We start from the raw sequence: 15,782 nt of genomic DNA, 5'->3' as shown, positions 1-15,782 counted from the left end.
TTAGGTAGTCAAGGTTCTGATGATCAGCCGATGAGTAGAATCAGATGTATGTAAGAACAAAAGCTTGCATAACCAGTAGTTGTTCGGGAGAAGGGTTGGTTGGCCATCGCTGAAGTAGAGGTTACCCCGAACCACAGTTCTAAGAAGAGCATACTATCCCCTAACAATAACCATTTGGGGGATGAAAACATATCTGACCGTGTATCAGTCATTATGGACAACCTCAGTCTCCTCCTTTGGGGGCTTTCCTTGAGTCAGACATTCTTCCTCTCATTTTAACCCTCCAGTCCACTAAGCTCATTAATGGAGGTCAGAAGACACTTTCAACATTATACATCATTGCTGTCAGACATGTACAGTATTTAACTAACATTGAAAACAATACATCATTCTACTGTCAAATGACTGCTTGGGAGATATAAAGTTCTCTGATTCATAAAAATCCTTTACACTTGAGTCCTGTATTTTTATTTCTGGCAACAAATATTTGCTACTACGGTCTACAGATATCTGGCACAGCCACAGACCAGCTAGGAGGTTTACATACATAAAGCTTCAACATCTATCATATGTGTGAGGGTTGAGTTCTCCCATGGATTTGGGTGGAAACTACATCCAGACAATTCATACACCAATCCTATAATTTTAAATCCGTGACAAGCAGTGTGTGTGGAAAGGGGGGAAAATTGAAACCTAGCTCAAGAAACCAAAAGAATGTGCTCTAGTTCTATCCTAGTAGCTTTCTTTATCAGTAATGAACAAGGTAATATATACTGAACAAAATGATAAACGCAACATGCGTCAATTTCAACAATTTTACTGAATTACAGTTCATATAAGAAAATCAGTCAATTCAAATAAATTGATTAGGCCCTAATCTATGGATTTCACATGACTATGCCCTCCCAGGCCCACCCACAAAAGGGCTTTATTACAGACAGCAATACTCCTCAGTTCTCATCAGCTATCCGGTTGTCTGGTTTCAGATGATCCTGTAGATGAATAAGTCGGATGTGGAGGTCTTGGGCTGGCATGGTTACACATGGTCTGCGGTTGTGAAGCCGGTTGGACGTACTGCCCAATTCTCTAAAATGATAGAGGCGGCTTATAGTAGAGAAATTAACATTACATTCTCTGGCAACAACTCTGGTGGAGATTCCTGCAGTCAGCATACCCATTGCACACTCCCTCAAAACTTGAGTCATCTGTTAACAAAACTGCACATTTTAGAGTGGCCTTTTGTCCCCAGCATAAGGCGCACCTGTGTAATGACCATGCTGTTTAATCAGTTGCTGTTTAATCAAACCTGATTGGCAAAGGAGAAATGCTCACTAACAGGGATGTAAACAAAATTGTACACCAAATTGTATAAGCTTTTTGAGCATATGGAACATTTTTGGGATATTTTATTTCAGCTCATGAAACCAACACTTTACATGTTGTGTTTATATTTTTGTTCAGTATAGTTCATGTTACTCAACTCCACACCAAACTCTAAGCCCACACAGACCACTTGTTGATCTGAAAGGTATGCCATTAGCAATATGGTTCTGCTTTCCACTATACTGCTTGTACCAACAAGGGTTTAGGGGTAAGAGCTAGTATTTGGTATTAGGCATGTGAGTGAAAGGGCAATTACACAGGAGTTTAAATGAATTGAAGTATGTGTCCTAATTCTCTCCCCCAACTTCCTAATCTCCTTGCCTTCATGATCACTGATCCAAAATAACCACACAAAAAAAGGTAACAGTATAAGCAATAATATGAATTCCTTTCACCAATCTATCGACATGAAGGGAGCCAAAGGAAGGAACAAGGCAGGGGAATTGGGACAGTGTAAATCTCTTCCAGTAGTCAGTGGGGAACAGGCAGAGGAGACATTCCACAGAGAGCAGAGCTAACAAAGCACTTTTTTACAGATTTGGCTGTACATTCATTTGCATAACAATCCTTAAACCAAGTAGAAAAATAATGGAAAGGAGAATCCCCGGTCTCATAGTCCTCTCTTCCCGACCCCTTGAATTAATCACAGATCTGAGAGGATTGGATTGATCAAAGCAGAAGGGTGGACATCTTGGTTTCGCTTATACACTCACCTACAGATCAGTGGGAGAGGAAGATGCACTATGAAGTCCATTCTATTCCATTCAGAAAGGGCGAACGGTCGGCCACTGACTAATCAGTGAAGTAATGCAATTCAGTTGGAGGGGTTCATAAAGTTAATCCCCTAACTCAGGGTTTCCCCAAACTCGGTCCAAATAATCAAAGCTTGATGAGTTGGTTATTTGAATCAGCTGTGTAGCGGTAGGGCAAAAACCCAAAACATGCACCCAGCGGTGGCCCAAGGACCACGTTTTGGAAACCCTGCCCTAACTTGATGCTGAAAGAGGTTTTCCTCAAGGCTAAGGCAACACCAAACGCACAAACTCTCATACACGCACACTGAAATATGAAACATACACAGTACACATACTATATGTTTATGTGGTAAACCTTCCAAGAACCTTCTCGATCACATAATTGTGTTAACATACGTAAGCAGGATAGGTACTAGGCAGTTCATCGTCTAATAGCGGCCATCTTTCAAGTACTTTGAGAACCACATTTCAAAATAAAATGTAACACTTTCTTGTGTAATCCTTTAAGAGTTCACAAAACCTGCATGTTCATGCTGTTTCGCTCAAATAAACTCTTTACACACTTCTCTAGTTGAGTTAACAGTGGGTATGGATCATTTCCAATAGCTGTCAGTCAAGTATTTGCTTTTAACATGTGTAAATCAAGGGTAGTAGAAGAGCATTAACACAACATATGCACTGTATAGTCCATTTGTCCCCAGACTGGCAGTTGTGTTGACTATCAGGATTTAGGTGCTCCTACAGCCTCTCCTGTGTATCAGGAGTGAAGTCTCTCGCTAGCTTACAATTAAGGGCACTCGTTTGATTCCCCGAGCTTACTAGGGCACATCGACAGAGGCACTTTACTCTAATTGCTCCTGTAAGTTGCTCTGGATAAGAGTGTCTGCTAAATGACATTGGACCACTCAGTCGTTGTGTCACGCTTCACAATAAATTGCACAGATACCACGTGTGTTACATTTTCTGTTGTAATTAAAATGCAACTACCATTGTAACTAGCTAGACAATTTACCCAATTTCCTTTACACATCAATCATTGCTTATATACCTTATTTGCAAAGAGCATTTTGAGCTAAACAATTACTTTCTGGTTACCAGAGTAGTTCGAGAGTAACTTCATGGTATGAAGGCAAGTTAATGTAAAGAGTTGCTCCGTCTTAGATTCAAATATTCAACAAACAAGACAAAATAATAGGAGGGTAAAAGTTCATAGAACTCTTTAGTTGGGAGAGCTTGAGGGCGTGGCATAACCAACGTACAGAGCAGGTGTACCTTTTCTGCCAGACACGGAGAACCATTTACAGGGTATTTACAAATATACACGAGGGGGGGGGGGGGGGGTTGGTGGTCTGCGTTAGTCTGATCCAGATCTGGAGATGAGCGGGCCAACTAAGAGAAAACACACCTTGAAGAATGGTTCAAAGCCAGCAGGTGACCCCTAACACACCGCAGCCACCCCCTGCTTTCGCCTGTGCGGTGTTTCTAGTCAAGAGGATTCAGCTTCAGCACCTAATGAATCTGAGACCAGGCTAGGTCTCAATGCAACCGGAAGTGAAACAGACTAAAGTTACACCAAAACCAACCAACCAGAACACTGGGCTAAACGGTACATCTTGAGAGGATACGTCTACTCTTCAAGGACATAATATTTGTTACATCACTGGGTAACTGTGATCCCTAAAACAAAACGAAAGGTAATCCCAGTTGAGGGACTTTTCAGAGTTTACGTAACAGTGTCCTGCTGAGATGGAGTGTGAAACCCAAATGGATGGAGTGCATAACATGTAAACCAAATAGATGCAGGCGAAAAGAACCAGAGACTAATCAGACGTGGTTGTCCCATTTTAAACCCCTGCCAGCAGCCCTCACTCCAGGTGTAGCAAGAGGTCTGATCCTGAGCAAAGTGGCATTTTAGCCAAGCGTTGTCTGGTCTAATGACATTATCATGTGATGATCTTATGACCTTTTCATCACACAGCGAGCCCCCGTTGGCTAGACAGTGAGGACGGGGGATACAGTCTCACGCCCCCTGGTCTTTGGGATAAGGAGAAGGTGTTAAGGGGGGCAGAGGGGTGATTGGGTTGACTGATCCCTCTTGGTGTAGATAAGCTTGATTGATAGCCCCCCTCAACCCTGAGGACACAGGGTTGTGGGGTCCGGTCAAGCCCTTTCAGTCCTCCTCACACTCCGTTGACACTTATCTTGCTCTTCTGGGACGCCTTTGCTTCTTCGGCCTGGAGGAGAGGTCAGAGGGCAAAGGTTAATTTACAAACAAATTATGAAAAAGAAACAGATGGCACTCATTGAATAATGGTGAATTTCAGACATGGACATTAACAATAATGGAATAAAACCCGTTATGGGCGCACTGTAATTTAACTACTCATAAATCCTATATGGTTAATGAATGTGGCAAGTAGGTGGATTGATGGTTAAATAGCTATGATATCACGTGGACATGTTTGTTTATCTTTTAGCCCACAATGGTGCTAATCTTCCAAGAGTCCATGGTTGGTTGGTTGGGCAGTTTGTTGTGTGAGCGATTAGGAAGTGGTGAGAGAAAGGGAGACAGTATTGGGGTTAATGTAATTACCACTAACACTAACCTTTAACCATCTCTAACCATAAATCAAAACCAAAAAGCTAATTTCATTTTTCACAAGTTATGAAGATGTTAAGTGAAGTTGTGAACAGTCATTTGCTTGCCAGCAGCCTGGCCATCTATTTACTACGGCTACTCTGTCATTTCTAGCACGGCCATCTAGTCACTACAGTGATGCTCCCTGTGGGTATCACATGACTGAGGGTCAAAGGTGGCTGACCTGAACAATCTGGGCAGGGATGGGAGGTTTGTCTGAGACAATGGCAGCCTGGTCTCTAACCTCTTCCACCTGGAGGAACAGAAACACACACCAGAAATGAGGACTTTCTTTACCAACACCACAGGTCATCCTGGAGAAGATACTGGACCGGTCGGTCTTTGACCATACTCTACTGAGCATTCTGTGACCGGGTTGTGTGTGTCTGCATACTAACCAGCCTGTCTTTGATGACCAGAGCTGGGTCCACTAGTAAGTCTGAGGAGGAGGCTGTTGTTCCCTGTGGGGTCTCAGCTAGAGGAGTGGCCTTCTGAAACATACAACACAATGTTACATTATCAACATACATACTTAGACAGTTCTCTTATGACCTCTCGGTTTAACAAAACACACACAATGACCTCCCTGAAAACAAAAACACACACAAATGGAATGATCAGGCCAGTTATGTAAGCAGTGGTGATGCCTTCCACAGAGTGTTCGGAGACTGGTGTAAAATCCACAGAGAGAGTTGGCAGCAGGAACATACTTCAGATGGCTGATCTGCATTTCTACTACGCTCAAGAGTTGGAGAATAAACCAGGTCTCCATGGTCTGATGGTGAAGCCTTAGTTCGGAGGGAAACCTGTGCTTCTGTGAGAATCACTGGAGGCAGAAGCCCTTGACCACAGACCTAGAATCAGATCACCCTTCTCAAATACGAACTGATCTGGTTGGGGGGGGGGGGGGGGGGGGGTCTTACCTCTAGTATGTGGTCCATTTCATAAGAACAGAACGCTCTGCGTTGTCCTTACGTTAACTCCTGAACTGGCTATGCCATATGGCTGTGGGCTACACTAGTTCATTTGGCAGACAAGATTTGCTTAGAATTCCTTGGCATTATATTATAGTATGAAGAATACAATTGAACATAGCTGAATGAAATACAAAGGACATTTTCTCCAACCGATTTGAGGGAGTGCGGTTAACAAAGAAACAGGTCCTCCAATATGCTCCATCTAGAGTTATTTATGCAACTTTAGTTGCGAAATAAAATATGTTTATATGTTTTGATTTGTAATACATTCTAAGGCTGCATGATGAGACTAATGCTGATTTGAAAAAAAGCATCATGAAAGGCATGGGCATTGTTTTTTTACGCAGGCTGCACACACTTCATCATTCTCTTATTCACAATTTGACAAGCACATGTCTCAAATTTCCCGGCAGCATTCCCTTTGTGTGATATTGTCCCCCATCGACTATTCTTGATTTATTCTTGTCTTTACATATTTATTTTATTTATATTTTAATTTGATTTATTTTACCTTTATTTAACTAGGCAAGTCAGTTAAGAACAAATTCTTATTTTCAATGACGGCCTAGGAACAGTGGGTTAACTGCCTGTTCAGGGGCAGAACGACAGATTGTCAGACAGATTGTCAGCTCAGGGATTTGAACTTGCAACCTTTCAGTTACTAATCCAACGCTCTAACCACTAGGCTACCCTGCCGCCCCTGAATATACTAAACAAGATATGTATGAAATTTGTTTTGATATAGGATGGACCATTATCACGCACCCGTCTCGATAAATATCTATGCACTTAAATTGTGAATGGACGACGTATTTCCCGTGATTCATTTTCATGCCAGCCAGGTAGGCTATACTCCTGTTGTAAAGGGAAGAAATGTGCTTAATATTAGGAAAGTTGAGAAATAGTAGGGCTAGCCTATAGAAAGCTGATGGGGTACTATTTTTAATAGAGGCCATCAAAACTCTAGTTCTCACGCAATTGCATAGCCTAAAGAAATGTAGGTGATTGATTAGATTTTTGATTACACTTGCAATGATGTCAGAGTCATTTAGAGGGACAGAGTACTGAGTACCAGGCAATTAGCAAGTTTGGTAGGCTACTAATGCAGCATCAGTGCTTGAAGCGCTAGGTACGATGTCTTACCTCTAGTTTGGGTACAGGGGGTATGACGGGTATAATGGGTTTGACGTCAGTCAAGTACATAGCTCTGGAGAGCAGCAGCAGAGAGGGAGGGACGTTCTCCTTCAAGTGCAGGTCCAACCACTGGAACAGACAGAGGTTACAGGTCAGAGGCCACTGAAGAAGCTAATCCTTTTTCATCCCTAATGGCACAAAAGGGTGCCATTTTGGACGCATCCCTTATAATACAAATAAATATATTGAATCCTTTAGTGGCTCGACATAACGCAGCTTTAACAAGGTGGGCTATACGTTTTGATTTTGAATATATTCTAAGGCAGCATGATGCAACTAATGATGATGACTTGTTCACAAGTTGAGTGTCTGACCTGTTGCATCTGCTGGCGTAGCTGGTCAGTGGTCAGACCCAGTGACCTCATCCCTCTGCTACGACACGCTGCCTGCAGCTCTGACACACTCAGAGCAGGCACACCCTCAGTGGCGATCACCTCGTCGTCTGCTTTGATGGTTCTCAGCTGCATCATCAGCTGGAAGCGGAGCAGGTTATTGGTTCCTATGGGCTGGAGCTCCAGCAGCTTACACAGGGCCACCAGCTGGGGGCGCTCTAGATGCTCCAGCGTTAATTCGTCTTCAAACAGCTTGGAGAACTTAACGATGTCCTTAGTGGTGGGCTGCTCCCCTGTGTGACGCACCTGGAGATGACACAGGGAGGACAGGGGTTAGTTAGAGCAGTCTGGGGACTTTGGAGACAGACTTGGGAGGGACACATGGGCAAGTGAACGTTATCACATGTTGACCATTATCACGTCTGTATGACCAGGACTAGACAAACAAGGGGATGAAAACTTGAAACACTCATGACATTATGAATCAGAGGTGTGGATGCAGGCTTTGCCCTCTGGCTAAATTACCTTCTGTACGTAGGTGGAGAAGCGCTGCGTCTCGTCCTCTGTCAGAGCCTTGGTCTTGTTCCTCTTGGCCATTTCTGATATGGTCTCCTGGAGGAATTTAGCCAGCTCCAGCTTAGCAGCCAGACCCTTCTTCTGCTTCTCTTCCTTAAAGAGAGAAAAAGGGCAGAAAGAGAGAGGGAGAAGTCATTTCTCAAATGGTCCTCATGCATAAACTAGTATTCGCTACTTGCGATTGGTTTTAGAAAAAGAGTAGGTAAAAAAAGAGCCTCATGGAATTCTATGAAGTTGCTAGGTAATGTTAAAGAGGGTCTATTTGAAAACAAACTTTCAAAGTGCTCCAGTTGGCTAATGGTGGTCACTACCCTTGCTTCCTGTAGGTATCCCAATGGCCATGATGTAAGCGGCCAGGTCAGGCACCTCTTGTTGTACAGGAGCACGAGGACATGAAAGCCATTCAGAGTAACCTACAACTAGCCAGGGCCCGGTTTCCCAAAAGCATTTCAAGGTGAAGTTCATCGTTACAACCTTCGTAGGAGCATTGTTAAATCTCAGAGCGGTTTCCCAAAACCATTAGCGTTGCACTTGAAAAAGATCGCAATCTAACGCCCGCCTTTTGTAGAGCAGCTTATGGCCCTCCCTTACGCACAGAAGATCTCCGCTAAACATAGAATCACAGCTTATCTTCTCTGACCGCAGATAACTTCAGAACAAAGTTGACTACAAATAAAGTTGCCAATGTCTTTGCAATTGATACAAACAAGTGATGTTTAAAAATATGCTTCAAATCATTATGAAATACACTTCATGTTCATTCGAGTTCTATTTTTCTACTTGGGAGTAATTTGTCTCAACATATTTCATGATGTGCGATTTAGGGCATTTTTATTGGGTAAGCGTTAGAATAAGCCACCTCATGAAATAGCCTTCAGGTTATTACAGAAATGATACTCAATGGGGTGATATGTGACAGTTGTGTCTGTTTTGATCATCTTACATTATGTGTAATAAATGGTGTATGTTCATGTTCACAGAGCTCTCTTGTGAATGAGACCACGGTCTCAACAGTGACCCACTCTGGTCACCCAAAAAATAAATACAAATACATTTGTAGCCGTAGTTGCTAATCTCTCTCTAGGAGCTGATCTGTCGTCAGTATTGTGAAATCATTCAAATTGAAAGGTAAGCTTTGCATTGAGAAAGCTGGTCCGAGAGCAGCGCTGCCCTTTTCCCCCGATCATATCAGTATCGGCACTTTCTCCAACGACGCACTGGGAGACTGTTCTCTCTGCGTGGTTTTGGGGAAACGCGTGTTACTTAGTTAGCCGTTGCAGGAAAGATGCATCGTTCACAAAAAATGAATAAAAAAAAAACATAAGCCTGAATTTCATCACTATTGGGAAACCAGGCTCAGGCCTATTGGGTCTAATCCCACACAAAGACCTGGGGTGTCCCAATAATCTATTTCTTCCTGGGGTGTGCACCTGTTCACTACTCCCCACAAATGTAAAATAAACATTGGATTAGTGGGGGCATGGGCTAGAGAGTTTCTTTGAGTAGCAATTTCCTGTCAAATCTATGAAGGGAGGTGAACAAGTGCACACTTCAGGAGAAAATAGATTGGGACACACTTCTGCTCATTCTAATGGCCTACAGGTCTAACGGAAATATATCCCTTGCTTGGGTGCATCTCAAGTGTGCTTTTGTCTCCTTTCCTTTATCTGCATAAGTCCCTGGTTTGAATCCAGGCTGTATCACATCCAGCCATGATTGGGAGTCCCATAGGGTGTCGTCCGGGTTTGACCGGGGTAGGCCGTCATTGTAAATAAGAATATATTCTTAACTGACTTGCCTAGTTAAAAAATAAATAAATATATATATTACAAAAAATGGAAGAACAGAAAAACAGACACCTAGCATATCATGACTAGATCAGTGCAGATGAAGGAGAGGAGACAAGGAAGCAAGTTTAGACCATTGAGACACAGTCAGTCATCAACAAGTCAAGGACATTAACATTGCAACAGTGTGAAGAACGTGCCTTCTTGGTCTCGGTCTCGAAAGTGGAGGGCAGCATCTCAGGGAAGAGCTTGAGGAAGACAGGAAGCAGGAACTCCATGAAGGGAACGATGATGAAGACCATGAAGGGCAGCAGGCGGAACAGGTCAGCACATGTCCTCATCAGCTGGAGAGAAAACGGAGGGTTAGCAAAACAAACAGTAACAGGTCTCACAACAGAGGAGGAGAGGAGAGAGAATAAAAGTACGGCAGATTACTTATGTAGGCTACAGTTTTTTGGTATTATAGAAAGCTGCAGTGATGCAATGTGAGTTTTGCCCTGTGATTGCACCAACACCTATAGAAATAGAATGCCAACACCCAAGTCAATCCCAAACATTTTGAAATGTGACCGACAAAACAATGTTTTCTTTTAAAAAAAATGTTATCTTTGAACAAACAAAACCAATGGCTGTGGCCACATCTTAGGTGAAACTCCCATCTGATTCTTGTTCATTTTATATACTCTAGTCCATCTGATTCACGGGACCTTGTTCCTTTTATGAGCAAGGTCCAAATACTGGCACAATACCTCAGCTAACCCTTCATGAACAGTAGATTAACACATTACACTATACCTCAGCTAACCCTTACAGGCGTGTAACAAGGCTCAAGACTCAAGGAATTTAGCTCACTGTTATGAGCAAGGGTGAAAGATGCAAACAGAAGTCTGCATGTCTGATCGTTTAGTTCATTTTATGAGCTGAATGGGGGTGAAGGACGTTAAGTGAAGCCACATTTGATGACGGTTCTGTTCATATAAGTGAAACTCCATCTGAAACACTGTCCTGGTTATTTCACATAAGCAGGATAGTGAAACTGTACGTATGATAACGGATAAAGTTTGTCGGATCAGGATAGTGAAACTGTACGTATGATAACGGATAAAGTTTGTCGGATCAGGATAGTGAAACTGTACGTATGATAACGGATAAAGTTTGTCGGATCAGGATAGTGAAACTGTACGTATGATAACGGATAAAGTTTGTCGGATCAGGATAGTGAAACTGTACGTATGATAACGGATAAAGTTTGTCGGATCAGGATAGTGAAACTGTACGTATGATAACGGATAAAGTTTGTCGGATCAGGATAGTGAAACTGTACGTATGATAACGGATAAAGTTTGTCGGATCAGGATAGTGAAACTGTACGTATGATAACAGATAAAGTTTGTCGAATCAGGATAGTGAAACTGTACGTATGATAACGGATAAAGTTTGTCGGATCAGGATAGTGAAACTGTACGTATGATAACGGATAAAGTTTGTCGGATCAGGATAGTGAAACTGTACGTATGATAACGGATAAAGTTTGTCGGATCAGGATAGTGAAGAAAGTGTCAGCCTATTTGCAACGCACCTTCTCGTTAGTACATTTCCATTTTCGTGTGTTGCACTTGCATTCAGTAGTCTATGAAATCCCATAAAGGCATAAAAGTGTGTATTCTTATTTCAAATGTATGTAGTTCTGTCTTTGTAATGTACTCAACTAGGTTATGTATTAGGTCATGTTTTATGTGGATCCCAGGGAGAGTAGCAATTTGATGAATAGAAAGAGACATCAGTTACAAACCAACTAAAAGTGTAATGAAATTTGGCAATGATCATAAGGCATACAACACTTAAGGCTGGATAGCTGTGCCCACTGCTGTGCCTGTGTGTCTCGTCTGGGCCACTTATCAAAGCACAAAACAATTTGGGATAATGTTATATATTGTCAGTTTAGGTAAATTCACTCATTTTCATGTAGCTGACCTGCGGTAATGTTAAATAATGTTGTCGTAGGCTCACGTTTTACAGATACGGCATACCCACACTATTTATTTTGCTGGGACGCCAAACCGGATCGGCTTACTTTCACTCCTGGTCTTAAGCCACAACACAAGAAGGAATCCCCCTTGACCCACCATGGGCAACAACACTATGTTAGGATTCTGTCCCTCCGTCTCTAGCAGACTACTAGCACTGCCAGTCCCTTTCTAAAATAGCACCGGTGCTGAGTAAAGCTCTACCATGGCATTCAAACAGCAAGGGTCACACGGCGGAGTGTTTGGATGTGTGCATGTGTTATTGCACCCATCTTGTATCAGAGGCAATAGGCTAGATGCATCCTTTCAATCAGCCTTACTAATAAACATGGAGCCTGAAGTCAACTGAGGGTGGGTGGGTGTGTGTTTGTTTGGCGTACTGTATCTACATGCCTGTGACCCGACATGTACTGTGTTTCATTCATCAATCCGTCTTATTTGCCTATGTTTCACCAGACAGTCTATTAGAGACCGTTCGGTACACCATCCACATGAATGTCCTTTTTCAGATAGCAGATTAACCACAACACTGGCACTGTGGCAGGCAGCGTTCTGAAATGTTTATAATCTAAGGGACAGATTGGGTGACTCAGACCTAAGAGTTTTGTTCTTAGACTGAGGGTTAAACTACAATACCTCACGACACGTGGCTCTACTCCTTCGGTTGTGTTCAATAGGCACAACGAGAGAAAACATTAACGCAAAAATGAGCAACATTGTTATTGGTTCAATATGTTCAAAAGGTAGGACCTTGTTCTTTTCAAAACATGAGATTTGGAGGTGATCAGATGATCATTAGTTCCTGGTACTCCTTACTACACATCAAAGAGTATTCCTATAAATCCTGCCCTCTACCCTGTTATTTACTCCTTAAGGAACAGGTTAAACACAGAGCGAACTCAGCCTACACTTCCTGACTTACCCGTCTCCTCTCCCTGCGTGAGAGCAGTTGTCCATGCAGCAGTCTCCACACCATCCTCCCTGCAATCTTGGTATCAATCCCCAGCAGCCTAAAGCCATTGTAGTAGTGTTTCAGCTCATCCACTATCCTCTGGCCAATAGATTTCCTTACTACCTGGACCGTAGGGGCAGCTGCAGCCACAAAAGTAGCAGCAGCAGGGGGAGCAGGGACTGGAGGTTGGGGTGCAGGGTGGCCATTCTTAGGGGTCCCTGGGTGGTCATCCTGGGTTGGGGTGGCAGGGGCCTTGGTGTCCTGCAGCCAGACACAGGAACTGTGCAGAGATCTGGCCAGCAGGGTGGTGCTGTGCCTCTTGAAACCGTGGAGCCGAACACAGTGAGGGTAGCCAGACCTGGAATGGCTGAGGGAGGGTAAGAACGACAGGCGGCTGGGGGGGTCCAGGTTGTGGTGGACGTAGGCTGTGGATGGGAGAGGGCAGCAGCTGTGCCTCTTAGACAGCAGGTAAGATCCCCTAGAGACAGAACACATAGATACATCAGTATGGTCAGTGGCTACCTGGTCATATTTGACATATCCTTTCTTTCACTACAGCAGTCAGCCAGGCACACTGCTGTTCTAATGTAAACTAGACCAATGGTTTGTGGGGTGCCACCTATGGCATTTACAGACCAGCTTGTTTACATAACCAACTCTTCCAAATTACTTCCTGGAGAGTTAAATGACTGATTTAACTAGCAGGGATCTTGTGGACACCTACAGTGGTGTGTGTCCCCACTGTGTGGTTGAGGTAAGTGCAGGCCTAAATAGTTTCTAATATAGAGCCGGTGACCTGGTCTCCTACCTTGATCTTGTTACTGCCAGAAGCACCTGTGCACTGAACACTGCCATTGTTGTTACACCGGCAGATCGAGGTCTCCTGTATGGTGAACAATAAGACCAGTGAAATACATTACATTAAGATATTTCCAACCGTCGTTTAATGGATTCAGTATGATAAAATGTAATGTTAACGATGTGGATTACAGACAGTACTGTAGCTCATTAGCTAGCTAATTAGCTAACATCTGCAGTCTTGAGAGATTTAAACTTTGGTTTGACAATAGAACATCTAAAACATCTGATGACTTAGCAAACCTAGGAACATACAGAGATAATGCATGTTCCTAGAGCAAACACGCAAACAACTGAAAACGGAAGTTGATTGACGAACTTTGCTAGCTTACCTCGAACGTCAAATTGTTCTCGAGAGAGCTATGTTATGGCTGCCGACAGGGCGTCGTAAAGATTGTCTAAAAGAGCAAAATAGTAACGTTACAATCCATTCACAGTTGTGTGCTGATTGAAGATGTGCCACGAAAATCAAGACTGATGATGTAATAAACCCATTTCTGACTTTATTATTACTAATATTCCTTTGAGAAACGTCGTGTACCCTTTTGACCAACTTCGCCTATTTGGTACAGTGACCTAACGCTGCTCCCGGGTCGTCACTAGTTAAATGAACACAGTCATAATTATGGCTAACTCCCGCCCATTTCTACAATTTATCTTATTAAGACCTGATTTTAAACCTAACCTTACGCCTAAACTTAAATTAAGACCAGTTTTGACTTTGTAGCTATGTTATCTAGTGGAAACCCTGTTACTTCACTGAAAAGGTTATTGCGAGTCACACCGGGCGCGTTCGAGTGGATCACTTTTGTGAAGTCGGTGACTTCTTTGGTATTATTGCGGGCAACCACCCAAAAATATAAGTGCATGCCGCCACCTACTGTATTGGCTGTGCATCAGCATGCTATTCTGTAGTATGAATTCATTACACTCTGTGGAAAAAAATCCCCTACTAACTAACCCTACTAACTAACCACATTAAAACCTCACAACTATGGCCCTATCTGATCCTACTCCAGGCCAGCAGCCAGGGATGACGGGACCCTATTGTCCAAAACATTTTGTAACCAAACGGCGGGCGTCAGAGACACTGGGAATCTTCAACTTCAGTTGATCATCCTCCACACTTAACGGCACTCCAGTTATCACTCCTTTCAACGGCGCCCTGTTCCAGAGAGGAAAGCAAGTCACAGTTCTTGTCCCCAGTTGCATGGTATGCTCCCTCTGAACCGCAGAAACATACAAAAAATCTAAACAATTCCACTTCCAGTCACTTTCACTGACCCAACATATCACAACCTGCTCTCCACCAAACCTGACACCACATACAGATCTGCCAGAAGGCAAGGATCCATTCTCTCCAAAAACCTAATTCCCCTGGGCCAGAATCATCTTTGTCATCATCAGGATGAGGCTCATACTCTGCTGTCTTCACAGCACCTGCAACCGCAGTTAATTCATCCTCACTCTCGTCATGTTACATTTTCTTCTGTAGCTCTACCACAAGTTCTGTGTGATCCACCACTCCATATTCACTCAAAACATGTGGCCACACCGGCAGCCATCTCCAAAGTCAGTGACAGATGCCTTTAAAAGTTTGTTGCATTATAAGGATAAAAATGTTCATACTAGAGCCTACATGTCTACTGCAGGAACTTTACAGAAATCATGTGATCAAAGGTCATGAACTTGACTGTAAGTTTCTGCAGTTGTTCATCACCAACTTCCTCCTGCAGCCTTGCCTGCATTGTGGGAGGCTCTATTGTCAACCAATCATTAGGGTGTTTTTGTTTGACCCATGCAAAGGTGACCAAAGACATGACTAAAACAGGAACCAACTTCATGTATACAGTGGATAGCCTATATACAAATTAATGTGATATTTGAAGCTCTCTCTCAGTAATTGATTTTACAATGACCACATTATACACTGCTCAAAAAAATAAAGGGAACACTAAAATAACACATCCTAGATCTGAATGAATGAAATATTCTTATTAAATACTTTTCTCTTTACATAGTTGAATGTGCTGACAACAAAATCACACAAAAATTATCAATGGAAATCAAATTTATCAACCCATGGAGGTCTGGATTTGGAGTCACACTCAAAATTAAAGTGGAAAACCCCACTACAGGCTGATCCAACTTTGATGTAATGTCCTTAAAACAAGTCAAAATGAGGCTCAGTAGTGTGTGTGGCCTCCACGTGCCTGTATGACCTCCCTACAACGCCTGGGCATGCTCCTGATGAGGTGGCGGATGGTGTCCTGAGGGATCTCCTCCCAGACCTGGACTAAAGC

The 15,782-nt window shown here is 43.0% G+C and overlaps 1 protein-coding gene across 4 annotated transcripts; it reads right to left on the bottom strand.

Annotated features, from left to right (window-relative positions):
• Positions 1–2,466: 2,466 nt before the first annotated feature.
• Positions 2,467–14,292, bottom strand: LOC139411045 (LETM1 domain-containing protein LETM2, mitochondrial-like). Of its 4 annotated transcripts, none has more exons than XM_071156834.1 (11): positions 14,021–14,292; positions 13,812–13,877; positions 13,430–13,504; positions 12,592–13,099; positions 9,843–9,986; positions 7,805–7,948; positions 7,262–7,585; positions 6,897–7,016; positions 5,175–5,267; positions 4,961–5,029; positions 2,467–4,372 (listed from the first exon to the last, which is right to left on the bottom strand). In XM_071156834.1, the coding sequence occupies exons 3-11, from the start codon at positions 13,474–13,476 to the stop codon at positions 4,319–4,321; spliced, it is 1,503 nt and encodes a 500-aa protein (XP_071012935.1). In that variant the 5' UTR covers positions 13,477–13,504; positions 13,812–13,877; positions 14,021–14,292; the 3' UTR covers positions 2,467–4,318. The 4 variants fall into 4 exon arrangements, with proteins under 4 accessions (XP_071012935.1, XP_071012934.1, XP_071012933.1 ...); XM_071156833.1 differs by having other exon boundaries at positions 7,805–7,944; positions 9,839–9,986; positions 14,021–14,250; XM_071156832.1 differs by having other exon boundaries at positions 7,805–7,944; positions 9,839–9,986; positions 13,812–14,049.
• Positions 14,293–15,782: the final 1,490 nt, after the last annotated feature.

This window comes from Oncorhynchus clarkii, chromosome 6 (genome assembly GCF_045791955.1).
Source record: "Oncorhynchus clarkii lewisi isolate Uvic-CL-2024 chromosome 6, UVic_Ocla_1.0, whole genome shotgun sequence".
Classification (NCBI taxonomy): domain Eukaryota; kingdom Metazoa; phylum Chordata; class Actinopteri; order Salmoniformes; family Salmonidae; genus Oncorhynchus; species Oncorhynchus clarkii.
This window is presented reverse-complemented; position numbering and strand designations above follow the sequence as displayed.

Coding starts and splice junctions, on each gene's coding strand:
- LOC139411045 (XM_071156834.1), bottom strand. CDS start 13,476: ATGGCAGTGTTCAGTGCACAGGTGCTTCTGGCAGTAACAAGATCAAG. Junction 7,586..7,804: donor TCTCCACCTACGTACAGAAG/GTAATTTAGCCA, acceptor TGTCATCTCCAG/GTGCGTCACACAGGGGAGCA. Junction 7,017..7,261: donor TACGCCAGCAGATGCAACAG/GTCAGACACTCA, acceptor TGTCTGTTCCAG/TGGTTGGACCTGCACTTGAA.